The sequence below is a fragment of the Cydia strobilella genome, chromosome Z, assembly GCF_947568885.1.
Source record: "Cydia strobilella chromosome Z, ilCydStro3.1, whole genome shotgun sequence".
NCBI lineage: Eukaryota > Metazoa > Arthropoda > Insecta > Lepidoptera > Tortricidae > Cydia > Cydia strobilella.
The window spans coordinates 51,379,222-51,405,311 of NC_086068.1; the positions used below are offsets into that span (position 1 = coordinate 51,379,222).

General features: G+C 37.5%; 1 protein-coding gene across 6 annotated transcripts in view; it reads right to left on the reverse strand.

The window, feature by feature from the left end:
• Positions 1 to 12,072: 12,072 nt before the first annotated feature.
• LOC134753942 (bromodomain-containing protein 3-like) overlaps positions 12,073 to 26,090 on the reverse strand; it is a 62,285-nt gene continuing 48,267 nt past the window's right edge. For all 6 annotated transcript variants that reach the window (XM_063689941.1, XM_063689938.1, XM_063689936.1 and 3 more), the window contains 4 exons: positions 21,915 to 23,003; positions 20,175 to 20,317; positions 19,417 to 19,603; positions 12,073 to 16,992 (listed from right to left, as the gene is read on the reverse strand). In XM_063689941.1, coding sequence (XP_063546011.1) covers positions 16,927 to 16,992; positions 19,417 to 19,603; positions 20,175 to 20,317; positions 21,915 to 23,003 — 1,485 coding nt within the window. In that variant the 3' untranslated portion in view covers positions 12,073 to 16,926. The remainder of the gene's footprint in view (positions 16,993 to 19,416; positions 19,604 to 20,174; positions 20,318 to 21,914; positions 23,004 to 26,090) is intronic.

Here is a 26,090-nt window from a genome sequence, read left to right on the forward strand (position 1 = left end):
CCTTCTAGAAGGCCGACCGGAGGGCCGCAGAGGGAAAGGAAAGCCCAAGCTCAGATGGTTGGACGGCGTATACCAGGACATCAGGACCTTAGGAGTGAAAAGTTGGAGAAGGAAAGCCACAAACAGATCGGACTGGAGAGATTTGCTTGACCAGGCTAAGGCCCACCCGCGGTTGTAGTGCCTCAGATGATGATTTTCACTACACACGCGAAAAGGCTCGTGGAATAATGATGATGATTGACAAAACTATCCTATATAATACCCTCCTCCTCCTCTCCTATATCCGGGCCGTAATCTTGATACCAATTTTCGTGTCTGTGTGTGTTATGGTACTTATGGTTATATACAGGTAGCAAAAAAATAAGTGCATTCCCGTTGCCAGGGAGGTTTTGGGATTATACTGAGCTACTTTTACTATGAGAGGAATCGCGAAAAAAAAATGTACCCTGCCAAAATGTATGAAACAGCCAAATTTTTTTTTCGCGATTTCGGGGTTGGTCCCATCCAATCCATTAGTACAAAGAGAATTAAAAGTCAAGAGTGCTCACTCCATACATCGGTTTTGTTACCAAAATACTTTATTTTCGTACTCAGAGTACCGCTACTTGGCGCTAGATTTAGACTACGAGAATAATAGTCGTTTTGGTAACAAAACTGATGTATGGTGTGAGCACTCTGTCTTCTTAATTATCTTTGGTACAAAGCACGTTCGCTGCAGCACCAGGGCGCGTGCATGAACTATAGGGGGCAGCAGAGGAGGAGTCAGACTTTTGACGCGAAGCGTAAATGTACAGTTCATGCTTCCGATGTAGCCCACAAGATGGCAGAACCTACTATGCACCAGAAAACGTACGAGAACGGTAGATGGCAGCACTTGTTTTCGCAATGTACATGTTTATGTTTCCGATTCAGGCCACAAAATGGCAGACCCTCCAACACGCACGGTCCCTATTACAGACAGACAGTCTTTGACAAAATATAGTTTGTAAGTATAATAAAGGCCCCTCCAGACTATGTGCATGAATCGCGGCGCGTCTTCGCGGAGAGAACATGTCGCGACGTTGACGTATGACCACACTCGCAACCTTCACGGCGATTTCGCAGTTTGGTTCTCGCCAAGATGGCGGAAAAGCATCAGCTGATCGAGTATGGATGGTATAGAAAGGATCGCAATCTCTTATGGCAGAATTGTTATAAAAGTGACCGCGTTAAGCTTTAAATAATAGTTCCCAATCTCTCCGGTGGCGCTAGTTAGGCTCTGGGACATGAGTATAACATGAACCATATAAGGCAACAAATAACCCGACCAAATTACGTAAGTTGTTTTTGGTAGTATTTCTGTGTATGGTGGTGCCGCCTAATTACTGTTTTTTGATGGACACTTTTCATACATAGAGATTTGGCTCCTTTATACAGTCTCCATGTGATCGAGCTTAACTGCTAGTTATCTATGGCTTCATACGTGATTTAGCGATTTTTCCATTTTGTTTTGTTGTAAAACCGTAAAGTGCCCTCCACACTCATGCGCGAAACCGCGAGTGTGGCGCCGATTTCGCAGATTGTTTACCCCTTCGCGCCTTGTTCTCCGTTTTTTGTCGGTTTTCGGCCCTCGTCAAAGGAGGCGCGAAGCGCGAACTTGCAAGATTAACTATTTTAGCGCATCAGTGAAAAGATAAATATTAATGATATTATAATTAGGTATAGATTAAGCAGCTATATTTTACGCTTTTACAACAAAACAAAATGGAAAAACAGCTTATGATGCCGTAGATAACTAAAACGTAACACACCATCGCACCGCACCAAGGTCATCGTGCGACGCAACCATAAGTAAAGGCCGCTCCAGACTACGCGGCGTGAAGCCGCGAACGTGAGTGTGGAGTCGATTTCGCTGATTAGCGAACTAGACTCCACACTCGCGTTCGCGGCTTCGCGCAATGATTCGCGCATGAGTGTGGAGGGCCCTTAAGAGCGAATCAAACCAAATTGACAGTAAATAAGAACAAAAAAAACTATACTCATACTTTTCTTTTGGGTGCTAGTACTAGTGTAAAACAAAGATATGTATGATTCTCTCTGTCTATGTTTGAAATGAGACAGTCCTGACAAACTATAAAAATTGTTTACATCAAGGGCCTGACTATGGATTTCCATAGGCCTGACACTCTTTGATAGAGAGATAGTCTTATTGCGATTCCTATAAGAGGAAAGAGTAAATAGTGCCATGCTTTGTCCTTATCACCGACCGGGTGGCATCATATGTAGGAGGCGATGGCGAAATACCGAAATGTATAAGAGTGAAAGAGAAAAAATCCTATGCTGCCCAAATTTTATATGAATATTTTTTCTCTTACCCCCGGTCGTTCGGTGGCGCGTCTATAACTACTTGTAGGTATATACTATGTCTATGTTTGTATGATAGTATGAGACAGTCCTTTGACAAACTATATGTACCAATACGGGTAGATATGCAGATTTAGAATGACGCTTAGGTACATTGTTGATCAATGGGTAGATAGGACGAACGGTCTGGCCTAGTGGGTAGGTGGGCAGTGACCCTGCCTGTGGAGCCGATGGTCCTGGATTCGAATCCCGGTAAGGGCATTTATTTGTGTGATGAACACAGATATTTGTTCCTGAGTCTTGGGTGTTTTCTATGTATTTGTATATTATATATACATATATCGTTGTCTAAGTACCCATAACACAAGCCTTCTTGGGCTTACTGTGGGACTTAGTCAATCTGTGTAAGAATGTCCTATAATATTTATTTATTTTTATACATTGCAAAGGCAGAAATGCTTAGTATTTATCTAGGTAATTTACCTAGGTATATATATGGTATAATTTAAAATAATATTGCATTAAATAACAGTACAGTAGAATCTGCTAATAGTGACTATACGTTACGTTATACTAAACTAAGCGGATATTGTACAATGTCAATCAACTTCTTGTTTTGGTTACGTGTCCATACAACTCGATTACCACCGGGTTGTTTTATTTTCAGCAGTTGAGTAATTTAATTAAGGCGCATGTTGAAATTAAGCCAAATTAGTTCAGGCTTCCCTGCGAATATTTTTGATTTGCATCAACTGCAATAAATTTTAACGAAATCATTATACAACGGTACAGCCTCGTCCTAGTCGTCCTTAAAGGGGCCCACCGATTACCAGTCCGCCGGACGATATCGACAGTTGTTCGGACATGTCAAATTTTTGTTCTAACTGACAGGCTGATATCGTCCGGCGGACTGATAATTAAAATTAAGAATCACCCCTTACCCCGGGCCCCTTAATAATTTAAAATCACACCAAATATTCATATCATACATTTTCCGAGACAAAGTGGATACCATTGTACCTTAACCTTTCGTATGCTGCTGTCAAAAATTTGCCATTTATGTAGCGATACATGTTTGATACGAGGGCTGATCCGAAAGTTGTTAGCTGCTCCGGCTGTACTCATGCGATCACAATATTATTTATACCATTGTGAGGGATCTTTCAGTACCTACTTATTGAAGTGGTGTGAATACATTTTTAGAAAACGATTAGTTTATTTTTTATTTTGTTTTACTTCGACGCGTCAATCATGAAAACATAGAGTAACTTATACTAGAGCGGTACTGTCATAGTAAATTTTGTAACCCCAGTAAATTCACTGCCATCTGTCGACACACTTTAAAACTAAAAATGAAGATTTATAAAAATACGATAGAATGTATTTAAATATAGATAAATGATTTTTTTTATTTGCATTAATTATTTTTATGATTTTGACCCATGTTGACTGATATGCGTTAAAATTGTTAAATAACAAACGAAACCGTCAACGCCATCTATACGACTGTAGGCCAAAACTAGTAGCGCCCTCTGAACGAGAATCAAATTTTCTTGATTTTTCGAGGCACGTTTTTTCCTTAGACTGTATCCATCTATTACGGAGTTATATCTATCTTTGATGAAAATCAGTAATTGAGAGTCCGTGCTGTCATTTTATAAACAGTATTGTAAAAAAAAAACAATTTTTTAGGCGCTCTTAATTACGAATCGCGACCGTTTTAATTGAGTAAACATTATTATAAGGCACTGGAGGCCTTGGTCATTTTTTCTTAGTATATGACATTTATTTCAGTTTATAATTTATATAGTAGTGTTTCTACTTAAAATAAAAACAAATTAAAGTATTTTCTGTAAATAATTTAATTTGTTCTAATACTTCTAACATTGATTGGCAGCGCCATCTCTCTCGCTAGCTCGAAATCACATGGATGATTCAGTTAGAAGGTCGAACCATACTGTTCACCTTAGGGATGGCCAGGGGGCGCCTTAGCCTTCAGTAACAAGTGCATATACTTGGAAAATTTCGACCAAATTTCGACCTATGCCGCTGTGGCCCAGTGGCCGAATGGCACAGGCACCTGCCGCGATAGCAGAGGACGCTGGTTCGGTTCCAGCCTGGGGCACTGGAGGCCTTGGTCATTTTTTCTTAGTACATGACATTCATTTTAGTTTAACATTATTATGATTTAATAGGTGTCAACAATGAGTCATTTCATTAAAAGTAAAAAATTCTGATATTTTAAAATATATATATATATACGATGTTACTTGAGCTACTGAAAACCTGAGACCCCAAGAGTTTTTTTTTATTATTTTGAACTCATCTTGAGTATTTATTCTTTAATCCGATAAATATTAAAAAAAAAATTAGTTGATTAGTTTTCTTAACAATTCTATTCGACTGGTAATTCTACACAAGATGCTTCGTCGTTTTAGTGACATCAAACAATTGCTAGTTACCATCGAAAACACTGTTAACTGACCATTTGCATACCTTACTGCAACGAGATAAGGTTAACCAATGGCCAGTTAAGGGTGTTGCTCATTGACAAATAACGTGTCAAACGCTAGTTATTGATATTGTTGCATTACAAACCTGTAAAACGGGCATGTAAAAATAATAACAAATAATAAAAAAATTACCCCCATTAAAACATAGCGCGATCGATTCTGAACGAACTGTTTTTAGGTTTTCAGTGGGTCATTAAACACCACACACATATAACATTATTTATCGAATCATACATTAGAAATAGCAGAAGGAACAGAATAGTTAGTCCCGCATACAAAACAGTTAAAAATTTAAGTATTAAAAAAAAACGCATTAATTAAACAAAACCAAAGCCATAATTAGCATTGAAATGTCCCTAATGGCATAAATAATATTGTGATCGCATGAGTAGAGCTGGAGCAGCTAACAACTTTCGGATCCGCCCTCGTATAGAGGTGTGCACTGATCAGTGCCTAATAGGGTTTGCACGACGAATCTGAAATGTTTAGGAAGATCCGCGGATCCGGATAATTTCATACATTTCGGATCCGGATTACAAACTCTAGTGCCTAAGCATACTAAAGGTTAAATGCGTTGTTGTTAATACCGAATACCGAGCACAAAAGCGCCTTTTAAAACCTCTTAGAGAGCACTATGGCACTATTATATAAAATTTATAGCTAAAATGCATTTTGCACCTCGAAATAAATGACATTGTCACTAATAATTTAAAAAATAATATATGCTATATTCTACCACAATGATCGCAAAACTTCTATTTGACAATTAAGGAGCCCACTGACTATCAGTCCGCCGGACGATATCGGCCTGTCAGTTGTTGGGAACTGTCAAATTTTTGTTCTAACTGACAGGCCCATATCGTCCGGCGGACTGATAGTCAGTGGGCCCCTTTATCCTACAATTATGAGTGGATCATAATATAATGTATGCGGAGTGAAATCTGGACAAAATTCAATGTCGTATTTAATAAAAACAACATGGTTATTTTTCATAAATTTTCATGTCTTTTAATAATGTATTTAACAACGTCAAATGAAAGATAAAGTTTACTCAAATGAGAGATTTAGAACGGAAGTTGTAGTACAGGGTGGGCCAGTGATAAATGCATTTAAATTTTTTTATTTTATTTTATAATATTTGTAAAAATGCATTTTTCATTGGCCCACCCTGTATTTTAAAGCTATCGGTGTCGAAAACGAAAATGTTGGCATTTTTGCAAGTTAAATTTTTTTCTTCCTTAGGAAAACTTTTTTAGGAAACTGTATGCCGACATATTTCACATTCTCTCTGTGTTCTCAAAATAATAGTAACCTTGCCATAAATTTACATTTTCAGTGGCATATGATTAGTCCCACAGACCTAAAATTTATGCTTATGTCATCCTAGTTCTGTGATTAGTCCCCCATAAGTCCCATTACGCGAAAAACGGCTGTTTTTGTTGTACATTTTTGTCGGTATGACGTACCCAAATTTTCAGTTATTTCTTTTTTTGTTTTCGGAGACGGTGACCTTAACTTTTCTTGAATGTTTGCCGATGCCCATATCTTCAAGATATTTTTAAACAGTTTTACTGCAACATTTGAATAATCTCATGACCTCTCTGTAAGATTATGTGACTCAGCGGGCCGTCATTTTCTTCAATCGATCTCTCCCAGGAAACTGGCTAATGCTGGAATGTTTACCTGAACCAGGCTTTCTAGCAGTAGCTTTTTTTTAAAGAAAAAGGATGTAAAAATATTATAAACATAACTTCACTTCTAACCCCCTTCCACAAAATGTTCCACTATCTTCGCTTTCGGCCATATAGTACAGCGGCCCGATGGCCTAAAACACCATTCGATGTGACTGTTCAGTATAGTAGTGGTCTCGTAGTGTTCGGTAGAGTCTTCTTCTTCTTCTTTTAAAATTATGGCTTCAGCCCAGTGGGACTATTTCGCCAGTATCAAGGTATTGAGAGGTTTACAAACGACAAAAATTGTACGGTTGTACAAGACAGTGTACGGTGATTTGTTAGCTCTTGTAAATCGATAGCTAGTCTTTACAAGAAGCACGTGGACTACCGGCCGTTGACTCCAAGATGATGGTTAAACGCGCTTCAAAATTAATTCTCCATTTACTGCACACTACCACATTAGTTTACTGTATAATAAGCTATCGATATTACACTTTAAACAATATTAATAAGCAAAAAACAAAGTAATTAATCACGATGCTAACTATCAAGATGGCGCTCGAACCGGAAGTCTCAGGTAGAGTCTACTAAGTACGAAATAAGAACTTGTCACTTTCTGTGGGGGGATAACTGTGACGTCACAAAATCGGCATACCATAAATGAATTCAGCACCCCCGATTTATACGAAAACGTTACCAAACCCGGCCTAGCAGCTTCTCTGATGTAGATAAAAATGAGAGCCCTAAATATACCTTCAAGAGCGGATATCTCAAAAACTATACAAGATATCGAAAATCTTGACTTAATAAACCTTATAACAAATTAAATCACTTTTCATTTTGTATAAGTGGCCATGTCGTTCTAGGGAATGCAAAAACCGGGCAAAATTCAAAACCGGTTATTAACCGAAAAACATGACACAAAACCGGTTAACCGGTTAAAAATCGGTTTTACGAAAAACATTGTAAAAAATTATTGCTGAAAATTTTTTCAGCGCTTTAGGGTTCTAACTAGATGTTCTGCTTTACTTTATGGCTCCTCTACACTATCGGCGACGATAGACGATAACTGGCGGACACGATAGTGTAGAGGTGGCATTAAATATTCAATTGCGATATGTGCATGAAAATAAATGCTGTTTGTTTCATCACGGATATTACGTTTACTTTATGGCCCTCGGAATGAGAGATGCTGGATACTCGAATACACCTTCGTTATGGCGTATTAAAGGTTCTCTTAAAAATCGACGCATAGATCGTGTGCGCGTCAGATGTTATTCAAGGTCAAATGTCATACAAATCGGTTTTTCGCGGATATATAAATTTCTATAGCTCCCATGTTATTTACATGTAGGAAAGAGTTGTAGAGCATAAAATTTGCGTCAATTAGGTACCAAAGATGTTTTCATGCTATTAGCCGTTTTCAAAATATACGACATAGAAGGCGCAGCGGCCAGCCAAACGCACTATGACGCAAGGTTAGCTGGTAATCTCTGTGAATACTACATTCTATAAAGTTTTTAAATCGTTAAAATGACACTTGTTGGTCATACATAGATTTTAAATCAAAAGTTACCCCTCCTGTGGACATTAGTTACCAGCTTGTGTGCATATATGTAATGATTTTATGACCCCCTTTACACAGGTTTAATCAGGAAATTAAGCTTTATAGCCTATAACTTTAGGTATTTCTACAGGAAAGAGGTACATTTTAAGTGATAATAATACAAAAAAAATGCTTTCACAAGCTTTTATTTAACTCCCGATGTTCGTATCTAACTATAAAACTTGACTACAAAATTAGCCCGTTGATGGGAACCTTAGATGGCCATAGGAACTCAGTGTACGATCGATTTCAATAATAACCTGTAAGTACGCCTTACGTATACTTACCTGGACACAAGCGGTTACTTATTTTCTACAGGACAGACAACTTTTAAAAGCTGTATATGATCAATAAAAGATGATTAAATAACTTTATAGAAGGTATTATTAGGTATTATTCGCCGATTGACCTTGCCTCATAGTACCTACGTATGTCTGATCACTACGCTTTCTGTGCCCTATATCTTGAAAACGTCTCATCTCATGAAGAAATATTTGGTACCTAACTTGTCGTACATTTTATGCTCTACAATAACAACTCTTTCCTACATGTAAATAACATCGGAGCTATAGAAATTTTGATATCAGCGAAAAACCGATTTGTATGACATTTGAAGTTGAATAACTTCTGACGCCTTTAATACGTCATAACGAAGGTGTATACGAGTTTCCAGCTTATTATCTCTCATTCCGAGGTTGACCCCTTTTTTAGGCTTAAGATGACTGGCCCATTACAAGTATTCTAACTACTGTCAGGATTACACACAGGACACTTATAAAAAATAAGAAGGATATGGCATTAACAACTTCCAAAAAAAAGTTAAAGTATGGTTTTCACATTGAAATATAATAAATAATACATAACGATTACATTACATTTAAAATAATTTGACTTTAAATCATAGACCTAGCATTACATAGACCAGCTATACGCGTGCGCCCGTAAGGGATAGACATAGATGACGTCATAAACGTGCGGATACCATATTGGTAAAAATTACCCCAATATTTGATATCACGTTGGGGCGATTACCCTGGAGGCAAAGTTAGCTTGTTTGACGGTATTAAAAAATTGTTAAACAAAATGTCAATGGGTCGCTCTTTTTAGGCGTATAAACAATGAAATACCTCTTATAATTCGCGCAGGTGGTACAAAACTAAACATGTTTAGTAAATAAAATGTATTATGGGTTTTAATTTAAAGAAATCACAAATCGCAATCACACCAATTAATGTACACCACATTTAATCTTCACAACATTTGTTTATTTATTTTTTGGAATTAGAAGTACGAAAAAACTTCGAGGTCAAAATTACCCATAAAATTATGATATTTTCATCTGGTATCCCTAACATGATTGTTATGCAGCTAAATTAAGAAGAAGTTTAAAAATGGCTGAACTCCGACTCCTACCTACCTACGTAATTTGGGCGGATAATTTTACAAATAATGTTTTGTTAATTTGCGTAAATAATTGTGATATTTTTATTGAAATAGTTTGATTCTACATTGCTTTGAGTGTAACGTAATTTTACGATGTTATTCTCACATATTGCGTTAAGAGGAAGGTGTAAAATACCGTACTTACGTGTGAAAGGTTATGATCTTATATTTTTGCTCAGAGCGCCTATTACAGCCGATTACAGAACAATTCACCAGTATTTTATCAAAGTTCAAGCATTCAAGACGCTAACCATCACTATATTTCATAAGAGAAAGTACAATTTCATACAAAACAACAACAATTAAACAAGCAACGAACAAACATGACATGTCACGTACTTATTTGTTTGCCACAACCTCGGTTGTGGCAGCGGTGGAAAAGTGAAACTATGACAAGGACAAACAATAACAGCGCTTTCTCTGCTACTCCTACTGAAAGATACATAAGTCTATCCCGTTCGGTCATTTTCCCCCACTCCTCATGACCGATCCAGTTATACTAGATTCATGCTTTAAATAAACGAAAAACCGATAAATGGAACCTTCAAACCCCACTCTCCCCCCCCCAGCACCAAGGTTACGGCCGGGGACTTTTGATATGTTCACCTGCTAACTAGCCCAAACAAGGCTACTTAGTCAAAAATTGTGTTCCTAGCATTTCCCTCTATACCTTCTTATTGCTTAGCCTAATAACCATGACAATATTATGTTCACCTATCCAAATATAAATACCGTATTGTTACTATTATACTATTATATTACTTTGACAATTTTACCAATGCTTTACTAATTTATCTTTACATGGTTTTACCATTATTATCATTATTGTGGTTAAATTCGTACCATAGCTTTCAATTTTTAATTTTTATTATTGTTATTTTGTTTTTGACGAAAATTTTATTTTACCTAAAAATACTAATGAAATTTAGAGGCCGTAGTCGATTTTGGAGCAAAAAATTTAAATTGATAGATTTAGTCGTTGAAATTATACACGTTTTGTTACGTAATATCTAAATAACAAGTATTGGTTTCTATTAGCACGTCTTCTCATCTTGCCTTTTAATAATGAGGTCGCAAGCGTGCGTCTCCGGTAATATATGAACAGAAGGCGCAGTTTTTAAAAATTCATCAAAAATTTATGGTGGTAAATTATACAAATTCACGTATAAGAATAGTTTCAACAAATGTTGTAGATTGTTTAAGTACCAAAATTACGTTGAAATAAAGTCGATTTTCAGAGAAATTGTCACTTGTTTTGAAGTAATTTCTGGAGAAAATTGATTTCGTCTAACTTTCATTTACACTACTTCAAAGTCATAATAATAAAAATGTAGTCTGATAAAAGTCAAGTACAGGATATGTGTAATACAAATTTACCATGTTTAGCCGTCCAAACTTTACGAAATTTACAAATAAGAGCGACAAAATCAGTGCTTTACGCGCGTATACCTAAACGCCCATCAGAAAAGCAAACATTACTAATTTAGTGAGTCTGTTTTCAACAAATTGATCTGATAAAAGGTAAGATAAGAAGATGCGCTAATAGAAACCAGTACTTGTTATTTCAATTGGGTAACAAAAGGTGTACAATTTCACCGACTAAATCTATCAATTTTACATTTTTGCGACTAAAATCGACACCGGCCTCTTAATGAATTATGTACCAATTGGAAGAAAGAATGAATGAAAGCCAAAGATATCTAGATAAAGAATATTTTAAAACCCTACTTTGCTAAGCCCTAACCGGGTCCTAGCAGTTATGTATGTACCTACCTATTTAGCATTAAGTTGCATGTGTATTTGTGTAAATTGTATCTACTTGGTTGCAAATAAAGACTGAAATTGAAATTAGGTAGTTGAATTAGGCTAAGAGCTAGACTCAAATTAGTCCCATTTGTGCAAAAGGAGGGATTTTTACTATAGAGCGAATGTATGAGAATTGTAAGGGGGAAATTCAAAGAGCTAGTGGGGGTAACGGCACCACTTTTCAGCCCGGCAACATCGGGTTTCTAGGAGCGTAGGAACCCCTCATAGGTACTCCCTGCTATATCTATTATCATATTTCTATGAGTTTAATTGCGGCCTAAAGCGAATTGTTTAAATAAAAGCGTAATTATGGAACGTGTATGGACGTATCTTTACTTTTTAAGTTATTACAGCATTGTATGAACATGTTATTTGCTTCAAAGTACTAGGTAAGTAGTTGTCCCTACGCGCAATTTGCTTTAAGTCGGTTGTTATATTAATTTATTATGCAACATGTAAATAATTTGGATCAGTGTTCGCGCTTGTCGTCGTGGCTAGAATTTAGCGCGCATTCGTGCCTTACATTGGCGATAAATTACATCGTATTAGCTTTACTCGTGTGGTGTAGTTTGCCATTAGGATCATACCAGGATTGAATCCTCAGTCACGTGTTCCCCAACGTGCTAGTTATTCCCGTACCAGCCGATGATCAGAGCTGCACCACGGAGGTGACAATTTAAACAACAAATTACAATATGGAATGTATATTTTAGTTCATATCTACAATTGATATGAGTAAACGACAAACTAAATTGCTTATCAATATACAGTGCGTTTTGGGTTGGTATTTATATCATGTTTACTTCTGATACCTTATTTATTTATGAGTAGGTACGCAGAATATTTAATAAGGATATTATTTAGTACAAAAAGTCTAATGGAGAGTCTATCTACAAACATAAAAAGGCATGTCTCAATGTTAAATAAATATATTTCACAAATCAAATGTATGACATTTGATCTGATTTCAAACAATGACAGACTGATAAAAATCTACCAACACTAGGAAATATTTTGTTGAATACCGAATATGTAACAGAAAATGTAATTTACTAATAAATACACAAATTAAACTAAATTTATTCATTACATGTTGATTGAAAGCAATAGAGTTTAGGTATTTAATTAAAGCGGCAACCACTTCATGCAAAGTGGCACAACACCAACACGTTCATGTCAACACATGCAATGAATAAACACGTACAAGATAACACATTGCATAATTCCATTGACTGCTTACATCATTACTTTGATTTCATTCAAATACTACTATATTAGTATCAACTACAAATCTTTAATTATGGAAGTGTCCCGAGCCTCCAGTTCTGGTTTGAAATGAAGAACCGTTTTTTGGGTATCCCGAATTTTAAAGATTGTGTACTGTGTAGGCCACAAGGTTCGTTCTCGGATAACACGGTCTTTTCCCAGCCCAGCACTACTAGTCACTTTATCGCACTAAATTACTTCGCAAAAATTATGCCGCTTATACCTCTAATTTGGTCCGTTACGTGGCTACCCGTCTATTGGTTACATATCAGAATACCGAAAATTGATTTACCTAATGTCGAATGTCCTATGCTTGATTCACCTTTTTTTAAATATCTAATGGTCAATTAACCTAAGCCCATAACACCTAATGAACGAAATACCTAATGCACCTTTCACCTAAAATCGTTTTACCTAAGGTCTGATTACCTATAGTCGGTTTACCTAAAATTGACACACCTAATGCTCGAAATACCTAAAAATCGATTTACCTAATACACGAAATACCTAATATTGATATCCCTAATGCACGAATTACCTAAAGCTGGTATAGCTATTGCTCGAACCACCTAAAGCTGTTATACTTACCTAACGAACCAAACACCTAGTCGATATACCTAATGCAGGGAATACCTAAAGTCGATATACCTAATGAACGATATCCCTAAAGTTGATTTAGCTATTGAACGAAATACCTAAAGTTAATATACCTAAGTGTTGAAACTCTAGGTCCATGGGGTCCCAGCGCGCATGTTTTTTGCAGAAATCGCGAAGCGTCTGGTTGACGTTACTGGTGACCGAATAGCTGGAGGCTTTCTCGCACAACGTATCAGCATCGCGATACGAGGAATTGCCGCCAGCATCCTTGGTACCAGTGTTGGCTGAAACGTTAATGCCGTTAATAAACTTTAAATTGAACCGTAAACTGTAACCGACCAATTTATACTGGTTAATGGTTAATCGCAATTAACGTTGGGCCAACACTGCTTCATACAATGTCTCAAGGGCCGATTTTAGATTTAAGCTAGTTATTAATTTACTTTACTATTTGTATTGATTATACCTTTGTATATTTAATTATGTAAATGAATGGCTTTTTAACCTAAAAAAAATATATACCTAACGCACGTAACACACAAAGTTGACATACCTAATGAACGAAATACATAATCATAATGATTTATTTATAAAACCAACTTACACGTCAATAATTAATAAGTGATACTGATATAGTTATTACAATCAGTTCTGATTTATAATAGTTAACTTAATGATTAAATAATAATTGTTAATATTTTAATAACAAAACTTCCGTGAGACATAGACATATTAAATATACTAATAACGGCCGTGTAATAATGCCGTAAACGAGGGTAGTTTCTCGCCCCCCCTGCCGCCACCGGCGCCCGCGCCGAGTCATCGGGCGCGGAGGGCTGCGGCCCGCAGTCTGCGCCGGTCCGTCACCGTCGACGCAAGCTCCTGATGACGCTCCTCGGTACGGAGTGAAACATGTCGAGCGTTTTCGACTTAAAACACGTGAGTGACCCGTTATTAATATATTTAATTGTTAATATTATAATGTATACTACAAATGGTGGAACATTAACATATAATAACAGTAAGCATTATGCCTTACACGCAATGAATTCGTCGTTCGTTCGTCATACCTAGTCCCCTTCGGCCGTTTTGGCAACCAAGTCTCGCAACCAGTTGCAAAAAGGAATTAATCATCTTGTTACCCAACTAATTGCCAAAAAAGAAAATCTATTCCCGTTTGACATTCAGTTGCCAATGAAGAATAGGTCCCACACACTTAGAACGTAATGTGACTAGTTTGTATATAAAAAAAATATAAAATATATATTGTCAGTCCACTTCATTTTTGCAACTTACCTAGCCTAGACGGAGCCCCGTTTCGCGAACCTAACCTACCTACCTACCTACGCTTTTTTCCACAGTGTAATATTTTCACGAATGTCACACTAAATCAATAGGTAGGTATGTTAGGTTCGTTAGGTAGCTTCAGATTCCCGAAGGGCAAACCGCCCAGAAATAGGAGCCCCGCGAAGCGGGGCACCGTCTAGTTAACTTCCGAAGGATTTTTTTTTTTAAAGAAACAGTACTGGTTGCGAAACTCTACTGTCATCTACGCTAGTTTTGGTTCAGGAATAATTTTCTTTTTGGGCAACTAGTTGCGTAACAGGATTATTACTTCTTTTTCAACAACTGGTTGAGAAACTTGGTTGCCAAAACGGCCGGAGGGCTAAAGCCGTTGTAAAAAATAATTTATTGCAGACAAAGTTGATCCATATAACATTTATAATAAATAAACTAATTAGGTACAGGTACTTCATGATAAATTTAAATAAAATTAAAAATGATTAAAATCTAGATAAAACATAACTGAAACCACTATTGGTCGTTAACGTTTAGCTTTAGGTATTTCGTTCAATAGGTAAATAAAGTTTAGCGATATCGTCCATTAGGTGTATCGACTTTCGGTATTTACATGCATTAGGTACATCGATTTTAGGTATTCCGTGGTTTAGGTATATCGACTTGAGGTATTTCGTTCGTTAGGTATAACAGCTTTAGGTATTTTATCCATTAGGTAAATCAACTTTAGGTATATCTATCATACATTAGGTATATCGGCTTTAGGTGTATCGTCCATTAGGTATATCAGCTTAAGGTGTTTCATGCATTACGTATAATAGCTTTAGGTGAAACGTGCGTTACGTAGAACGAGCATTAGGTATATCGTGCATTGGGTGTTTATTACATTAGGTTAAATGAAATTAGGTATTATGAACTTAGGTCATTTAATGTTTAGGTAAAAAGATCGTTAGGTATTTTAAAAATAGGTGAATCGAGCATAGGTGATTCGACATTAGGTAAATCAATGAGGGCTAACGCGTATGAATTCGCCGCTAGGGGCGCTAATGTAGATGGTGGTCGCAAAGTTCGAAATGTCAAATGTCACTTCATTGACTGACAGCTGTTCTTTAGTCTTTTGGACCACCATCAACAGAGGCGCCAACTGGTGAGCAAAAAAACGATAGCCCTCATTATCGGTATTCTGATATGTAGCCCGTCTATTCGATTCTGGCATTTAGTATTTATGTATGATATACATTTGCTATCGTACTTTATTTTTTAAAATAAATAAATAAAAATATCCATTACCACTGTTAATTTGATTACGTCAATCTATGACCGGGCGGCAACAGTAGGTATTATATACTATATACAAATAAATATTTCCTGGCGGCAACAGTAGGTATTATATTCTATATACAAATAAATATTTCCTATACACATTTATCTCATGAGACATCATACATTATAAGGTATGCAAGCGGCAAACATTAAGCTAAGGGTTACTTCAGGTAGAGTAAATGTTGTGGTCCTAAGAATGAAGGAGAAAGACGATGAAAAAGAAGTGACTAGTGGTCCGAGTGGTGCAGTGGACGGATAGCGAGCTGCTCCTCACACTGCCTCAACTCAACATCAGCAAATGTGGTGGAGATACATCTGTATCGCGCGCATCAGACATCTTCACTTCATAAACAGACTTCCGGGAAGACAACTGCTTTTCATTTCAACCCTTAACCCGAACCCCATAACAATTGGCTTATAAATGTAAAGAGTTTATTTTAAGACCTTACAATTAACTTATATATTACACATAATTTTAAAATGCAACCTCCTAAGAGAGGCCCTTAACTCGCGAAAACGAAATCTAAATTGATGGTACAACAGTTTAATTTAATATAAGTATCCTATTCACAGCTCTTATACACATGTTAGTCAATGGTTTCACGCACAAATCACTATTTCACTCGGAGTCACATTTCACCGCACACACTGATTATGATTAAAAATTGTCAGTACGGGCGTTGCGCAGTCGACGGTACGATTCTATAAATCAAAATCGTTTTAGAAGTACGGGTAATATTGTCAGCATATAAAATTGAATTGACTGACAGGGGTTGGCAATTGATTGGTTTTAGCGTCCCTATACGTAATTAATTATATTTACAAAGTTATGTATAGCGATCAAAATGTCAGCAACCACCATAGCAAGAAGAATAGTTTTAGAGTAGGTACGGTACTGGTTCGTACATGAACGGTGTCGGTACAGTCGATGTCAAAGATATGTTTACATTGTTCGCCTTATTACAAAGGATCAAGGTGCAAATGTGTAAACATATCTTTGCCCTCGACTGTACACGTAACGATTTTGCTTTGTAGAACTAGGGTCATCTAACTATTATTACAAAGATTCTTCAAATGCAGCCATTAGGTCGCTCTGCATGTTCATGTCTATTTGACCAGCCATCTGGAACAACAATTTTTTTTACATTTTCCGATAATAAAAGTAAATAGAATATATCAAAACCACAATACCATACATATAATATTTTTTCCACTTATAAATTTATTCTAAGCATAATAGCATCGTTCGCAGACGTTTTTGCTTGTTAATTAATTTACAATGGGTAGCACATCGTAATTGGTGAATTTCCAATATGACTTGGAACTCCGGTGGCCGTTTAAGAAGTGTAACGCTCTTACGGTAGATGTCGCTAGGGTCCCCTAGACCCATACTGTGGAAAGATTTGCTGACTATGGATGAGGTCTTGGTGGCTCGGTTGGCAGAGCGCTGGAGTATCGATCCAGAGGCCGTGAGTTCAAGTCTCACCCAAGGCAGTAATTTTTTCACTTTTCAATTTATTCTAAGTGTAATTACCTCATATCCTTTGTAAATATCAAGTGTAAACAAACCTGACAAACATGAATCGACTGAACCTTTTAGGAAACTTATCTTGTTTGTTATATTATTTTAGACTGCCACCATATTTTTAATATTATTTATTTATTAGAATAAACTTATATTCTGATATTGAAGTAATAACTGGCATTATTGACTTGTCCAGCATGAATATTAATTTCTAAATCTAAAACAACAAGATAGTTTAATAACAATAAGTATACAATAACAATTAAATATATCTTCAATAGACTATCTAATAATTAATAGTTATTTGTTTTACAAGGGGGGTTGTTGTTGGTGCATTCCACGAAGACTGTTCCGTTACGTAAGTAGCTCTTTCATTATATTTTTGCGAATTTCTTTATTTCAGTAATGCACAATCATAGCCAGATGAATAGCCTTAAAGTATTTATAAACAGTTTTCATAGACAGATACACACTTTAACTGTGTCGTAAAGTGTGGAAATGGTACCGATTTTTATGTTAAATAATAACCCTTCTTTATAATTTATAATATACAATGACAAATGCTGGTTTTAAATTAAAATTGTCCTCTTATTATTGAAACTGACACATGCATAATGTTTTATGTGAACATTTAAATATATTATTTCGAAAAATCTAGTCGCACTCGAAAAGTGTCCCTTACGAAATGCGGAGATACAGTCTGTTCTGTTCTATACACGGTGGCTAAAAAATAAATGCATTCCCGTTGCCAGAGAGGTTTTGGGATTATACTGAGCAACTTTTAGTATGGGAAAAACCCCGAAATCGGTAAAAATATTTGGCTGTTTCATACATTTTGGCTGGTCCATTTTCCATGAAAGGGTCCATTTTCCATGAAAGGGTACATTTTTTTCGCGATTTCGTGGTTGGTCCCATAGTAAATAAAAGTTGCTCAGTATAATCCCAAAACCTTCCAAACAAAATTTCCAAAACGCCATTCTTCATTGAAGCCTTGGGAAAAAGTGGATGCGATTGTTGGTATTTCAAAATTTCATGTATTACACTGAGGGCAATCACACGTGCTAGATACGTATGTATCAATATACCGACCAAAATATGAAAGATTTGTTATTTAAAACCGTACGAGTCGCTTACAAAATATAGGTGTCCTTTACAAAATGCGATGCATATAATTTTTTTTGTAACTATTGGAGTTAAGAAGCTGATTTTTGTTTTCAATAAAAGATTAAGCATTGTTTTTGTGTTTTATTATAAAAATATACACCATTATTTAATAAAATAATCCTGTTAATTACCAACCAGACTAAACAAGGATTTATTTTGGATCTTGAATTTATGATGGACACTTTGACAAATTAATGATTCAGAGGCTATTGCCTTTACTAGGGAAGTGGGAAGTAGTATAAATTCAATATACGCGGTATAATCCGTTTTCATAGTTTTAATTCATGAGTAACTATCGCGGTAATCGAAGACAATATTATTATATAGAGGATATTCACAGTCACTTGGTATGTTGGAATAATTCATTCAGTCATTTTCAATTTAGAGCAGTTCAAAGTCAACTATGGATTGTGAAATTGTTGCACGTTTTCTAATAATTTGTTAGACCAAGTAGTGAAAATGTTACAGTATTATATATATTTGTGATCTACTCACAAAGCCCTTTCTTTTGGTACCCTACATACATTTGTTTAAAAGAAAAAAGTAAAAAACTTTGTTCTAACAACAGGTTGCGTCAATATGTAAAGCTGGGTCCACACTTGTATCATTTTGCCGTAACGTATCTCCGCCGCGTAGCTCCAACGCGTATCATGATCGTTAGTGTGGACGCCAAAAGATCGCGATCATGCAACGCGTCGTATCTGATCGCGTGCATTCGCGATCGGATTCGCGTATCAAGATCGGTAAGTATGGACGTGTTTTGACACTGTATCGGCAAAATGATACAAGTATGGACCCAGCTTTACGAGTTTAGTGACAGGCTGTGGTGCATGAGTCATGTCATGAGTATATACTGACCGCTTCTCGACGACGTCTCTCCTGTTCGCGCTGGCGGAGGCGCTCGCGCTCGGAGGCGGCAGGCTTGTCGCCCGCGGAGGCGGCGGCGCCGCCGGCGGCCGCGGCGGGCGGCGACGCGCGCGCCACCGGCGACACGCTCGGCGACGCCACGTCACCCGTCTCTGTTTTGCGGACTCCGCCAAGTGCCCTGGAGACATTTACGTAGTTAAACTTAGAACATAACATTCTTAGGTTAAAGGGATATAATGAACAACAAACCATTATAGGTGTCACGGCGAACGAAAAGTCTAATGCCCAACTATTTGTAGCTAATATTATAAGTTATAACCGCATTAACAGGAACTCTGTTTTTATGTATATCTAAAAGTAAACGTTTTTTTAATATTTTGAAAATGTATGTTGCTTGGAATTTAACAAGCTAGAAACTCTGCGGTTAAGTGACATAACTGTAGCTAAGAACTATCTTTTTAGCCCTTATCCAAAATTAAATTATTGGTGTTGGTGTAATGTTAAGAAACCCTTTGTTTTATCCCTTTTTGTAAAATACTGTGCCCTTTTCTTTAAGAAATAAATATATCTAACCTAATCTAAATGGTTTCACATTAAAAAACGCATTTAGCCGATTTTAAAGACCGATGTGATTTCATAGGTGCTCCGTAAACAAAGTTTTGTACGGTGCACTAAAAATGACCTAAATGATTGTTTATTAAAAAATAAAGATACAAATAGCTGGCGATTTTTGAATATTGCCCAGTTACCTCATCTTGTCGTCATCGGGATGTCTCCGTTCCGTTTCCTGGCGCTGTCTCTCTCGCTCCGCCTGCTCCTTTCTCCGAAGCTCCTGCTGCTCAATCAGAGCCCTCTGCCGATTAATTTTCTCCCTGGCTTGCTTCTTAAATTCCTATCGATGAAAACCAATTATGTAGATTTCTATATTAACTCAGATTATTAACATTCCAAGCCATTTAGGCCTCGTCAGCACTCGTAGGTGTTTTGTAGTACGGCGGTTTTTGGTCTAGAAGTCTTTTGGAAATCGATTTTCGCTCACGTCGTCGCAGACATGGACATACTTGGTATCATTGTATTCAGTGTGATGTCCTTAACACAAATATATGAGATGACAAGCGCGAAAGTGGTGGGGGTAGTTAGTTGCTGTGACGTCAAAAAGTCGGCAGTACATTTTTTTTTAACTTTTTTTTAATCATACCATGTGGGGTATCAAATGAAAGGGCTTTGTGAGTAAATCACAAATATATAACATACTGTAACATTTTCACTATTTCGTCAAACAAATTATTAGAAAACGATCAAAAATTTCACAATCCACAGTTGACTTTGAACTGTTCTAAATTGAAAATGACTGAATGGATCATTCCAAAATACATACAAAGTGACTGTGAATATATTCTATATAATGTTTTTTTAAATAATTAACCAGATATAACCAAAAATAAGAAAAGTACATCAAGTTGAAAAAAAGTATAATTTTCTGTTACATTAAAGTGCAACTATTATTAAAACAAACAAAAAACCAGACTGTTTACATATATTTTTGAAATGGCTTTCATTTGGTACCCATATTGCTATAGTAAAAAAAAAATCCCCCCCCTTTTTAGGGTTCCGTAGCCAAATCGCAAAAAACGGAACCCTTATGGATTCGTCATGTCTGTCTGTCTGTCTGCCCGTCCGTATGTCACAGCCACTTTTTCCGAAACTATAAGAACTATACCGTTAAAACTTGGTAAGTAGATGTATTCTGTGATCCGCATTAAGATTTTCACTCAAAAATAGGAAAAAAAATATTTTCGGGGTTCCCCATACTTAGAACTGAAAGTCAAAAAATTTATTTTTATCAAACACATACGTGTGGGGAATCTATGGATAGGTCTTCAAAAATGATATTGAGGTTTCTAATATCATTTTTTTCTAAACTGAATAGTTTGCGCGAGAGACACTTCCAAAGTGGTAAAATTATTATTTTTTTCAACTTGATGTAGTTTTCTTATTTTTGGTTATATCTGGTTAATTATTTTTTAACGTTATATAGAGGAGTTTGACAGTCACTTGATACTTATTTTGGAATGATCCATTCAGTCATTTTCAATTTAGAGCAGTTCAAAGTCAACTTTGCATTGTGAAACTTTTGAACGTTTTATAATAATTTGTTAGACGAAGTAGTGACAATGTGACAGTATGTTATATATTTGTGATCTACTCGCAAAGCCCTTCCATTTGATACCCCACATGGTATGATAAAAAAAAAAGTTAAAAACTGTACTGCCGACTTTTTGACGTCACAGCAACTACCCCCACCACTTTCGCGCTTGTCATCTGATATATTTGTGTTCAGGACATCACACTGAATGAACTGATACCAAATATGTCCATGTCTGCGACGACATGAGCGAAAAGTAACCTAAAGCCTGTTCCGCCAAGCCACTATTGTTCAAGACACCTAAGTGCCGGCGTGACCTTACGCTACATAAGCCAACACTTACTTGGAAAGTATCCATTACGGGCTTCTGCTTTATTTGGTTGTTAGAGCTCACATTAGGAACGCTCTGCGGGCTTCCAGCTTGAGCCAAGGAAGACCACGAGCTCGCATTCTTCAGGTTTTGCTCCTGTTTTAACTTAAAAGCTTGAGCAAAGTTGTTTTTAGATTCCTCCATTTTCTTATCCATTTCATATTTGTTTCTATCCATGTTATTAGGGACCATGGGTGAGACCCCGATGAGATCCTCGATGGGTTTGGGCGTGAGCAGTGGCTTCACATCCTCCTTCTTGACGGGCGCGGCGAGCGGCGCGCCGGGCGCCGCGTGGTGCGTCTGCGCAATCACCGACAGCGGTGCGGCCGGCGCCGGGTCGAAGATGGACGGCACCGGCGGCACCCCCGTCATCCCGCCCATGCCCGTGTTCATGTCGGCCCGGAGCATCTCGCGCTCTTGTTGCATGCACTTATCGATGAAGCCGTTGTGCGGTGGATACATTTCCGACTTGATCTGGTCGGGAACGTGCGACATTTCGGCGAGTCCACCGAGGTGCGCCATTAAATTTTGGTGCGTTGAATCGCCCAACATCTGCGGTTTGGGCATGGCGAAGTTCTCAAGACGCATGGATGTTTCGGAAGCGCTGACACTGACGTCCATGGGAACTTCAGCCTTGAGGGTACGCTCGAGATTGGCTAGGGTGCGCTCTATTGGATCAATGTAGTGCGAGGAGTCCGCTTTATCGAGTCCGTTGCGGGACTCTGCTTTGACGGGCGTTTTCTGGTCGACGGCATCGCGCGCGGGCGCCGCGTGTGACGAGTGCGATGTGTGCAACGTGTGCGACGAGTGCGACGAGTGTGGCGCATGTGACGAGTGGGAGGAGTGAGAGGAGTCAGGGGCGGCGGGCGGCGCGGCGGCGGACGGGACGGCGCGCGCGCTCGGCGCCACGGGCGGTTCCTTTGCTTCCGCGACGGGGGCCAGCTTCACCTCCGCGGGAGGCTTCACTTCCACGAGGGGCTTGACCTCGGGGTCGCCCGCGCCCGCGCCTGCCGCCGCCCCGGGCAAACAACTACCGGCCGTCGGCGCTGGTGGAACGATTTTCTGCGGATTTCCAAGCTGACTATAACAAAGTATACTATGATTTTATATAACAAGTAGCGAAACGGACATATAACAGTGACCTTGGTGTTTGTCAAGCCAAGAATAAAAAGGATAATTACGATATTACTGCTGACAAACACCAAGATTCATTGCAGTTTCTGTCACAAGAAACCCAAATAACATGTGGTTACATAATGTATTCCTTATTAGGTATTACGATCGAATACGAATTTTGTTTTAAGGAAGAATAAAGAGTAGGTAGTTGTACAACACAGTCACTGCCACCAGTTTATACCAACTACCTCTGACACATAGCGGAGACGTAGAAACAAGCAAAGTGGTCAGGTACTATTAGTGCAATGCAAAGTATTGGCCAAGAAGCTATACTCAATTCAACATAAATAGGAATAGATCAGTTTCTTTTTACGAATTGCCAAAACGATTAGCCACGATGGAATCTGTATAGTGACGCCAGGGCAAGAAGTTACCTACAGTCATGGCGTTATTCATAAACGAAATTACAAACCTGAATTAGCCATGATAGTGCGGCTTCTTAGCCTCAATTAATATGGTCCCATCCGGCAGAAAGCATGAAATAGCTTTTAGGTTTATAAGAATAAATAGAAGTAGAAACACGCTGAGGAGCTTTTACTGCCCTCACCCCCCCCCCCCCACCACTTTTATATCCCTATTTTTAATTCCTTTAAATTTTCATGAAAGCTGTAAAAGCTACAATAAAAATATCTGGGACAAGTATATTCTCCATAAAATTCTCTACAATATTGTCTTTGGAAGTATATTATTAAGACTTATTTAGTTTTCAAATTATGCTTAATTTCTCCTTATAATATTTTCGTCCGACGACAAACAGATAATGAAAATATATGTAACTTTTGGCCTTTACAATCACAGTGTGGCAATTTGCACTTAATAAAAAGTGAACAATTTAGCCCATATATTCCATATTCTTAAAAGTATCACTTCAAAGTAGTTCATACATTTTTTTGTGAAAAAATAATAATTTGTATCGCATGGCGGTGACGATTTTCATATAATGGCCAGTCAAATATTAAAAATGTTAAAAAAAAACGTTGAATTTGGGTCTTTAAAAGAATGAATACAATTTATACAATGTTTTAATGCTTGGTTCATGCGTTCTTGCCCTTTTTTTGATACAAAATTGTCGTGTTATTTTTTCATACAAACATTCAAAATCGCAAATATTAAAAAGACAAATAATTTTATTAGAAAACTAGAAGTCACAATATACTTCCAAAGACAATATTGTAGATAATTTTATGGAGAATATACTTCTAGACGTTTTTATTATTGTAGCTTTCAATTTCCATAAAAATTAATAAGAACAAAAACGGGGATATAAAAGTGTGGGGGGGGGAAGGAAACAATAACTTCTCGGCGTTTCTACTTCTGTACGTGACGCCCATCCGTCGTGACCGCTACTCACTCAGGCACTGTTAGTGCTTGAAAATGGAGACCTAGAGAGACCTCTCCGAAACATATCGCGCGAGTGACTAAAACACGTGAGTGAAACCGCTATGTTAGTTAACTTTCTACTTCTATTTATTCTTATAAACCTAAAAGCTATATGCATGCCACTGTTCGTGCTTTCTGCCGGATGGGACCATACCATAAGTCCTTACTAAACCGAGCTAAGGAGCCGCACACCGTTTGTCTATATCTGCCATTTTGACTCATGTATTTGTAAGAAAAATATAATTTAGATAATTAAACTAATTCAGGCTCGTAAAGTTTTATGAATAAAGGGATAAGTCTTTATAGTTCTTTCCGATTTATTTAATAGAAATTGTGTCGAAAAATAACTGCAGCCTACTTTTTTCTAGTAATTTTCTGCTGTCTTCTCTGTTTATTTCTTGATAGTATGAAATAATTTATTTTAAACATCCCTACAGAGTCTACATCCCTATTAGGTATGTATATATTGGATGGACTGAAAGTGGTTAAAGCAATTATCATAAAAACTCCATTTTCAACACAGTATTTTTATTGTGTCTGTGTCTTTCTCTCTCTCTCTCTCTCTCTCTCTGTGTGTGTGTGTGTGTGTGTTTTTCCATTGACTCTATTTAGGCAATATTTTTTCAAGTATATAAATAACTAAAATAATTTTAACGCATCTTAGGTTGTCGCCACAGCACAGGAAGCTAATAGTACTCCGACGACGCGTAGATCTAGCAACAAGATACAATCTCCGCTATGTCCCAACTCTCAACTAGTTGGTTCTTAAATGTACTGCCTCTCTATCTCCAGTCGCCGCCATACGCTACGCTACGTACAATCGCCATCAGATATATCGGAGCGGCCAAGGTGCTCACAAACACCTCGGCCGTTCTGATCGGCCGGCCTTCTCGGGCGACTGTACAGCGTCATTGTAGAGGATTGTATGCAGCCTCCGGCGTCAGAGAAGTTGTTACTATCTAAGAAAAATAAACATCTGAATGTTTTCTCTTTTTTAGACACACGTACTGCTCTCTTAGTGAAGGGCTACAAATGCTACAACTCATACTCGTATATGCAGTGGGTATGTACCCGTTAACCACAAGGAATTTTGTACATTCACCCGCCTGTTGCCATCTCTATCGCACGCGCATAATTAGATTGCTGTCCCTCTCGCACAGTGACATTGACAACCGACATCATGGGCGGAACACCAATACAGTGTGTAAATCCAAAACGGGCAATTAATTAAACCAGATATAGAATTTATCCCTCTAATCATTAATTAAGAAGTATTTTTAATTTACCGAGCAGCCATGTTGCAAACATTAAAACCCACTTGCACCATTCCACTATCCCGTTAACGGTATAACCGCTTAACCCCGGGTTAGTGCGATGGTGCAAGTGGGCCTAAGAGACATAAGATGGCATGCCATAACGTTGCCATGCCTGCCAACAAGCGTTGACAGTTACTTTAAAAAGCTCGTATCCTGTAACTTGTGTGTTGTATTTTGCGGGCCGAATTATTTTGTATGGCTATAATTTTCATTGTATTGTGTAATTGTAATTGTATTGTATTATGTAAATACAAACGTCCTGAGGCGCGCAAATGTC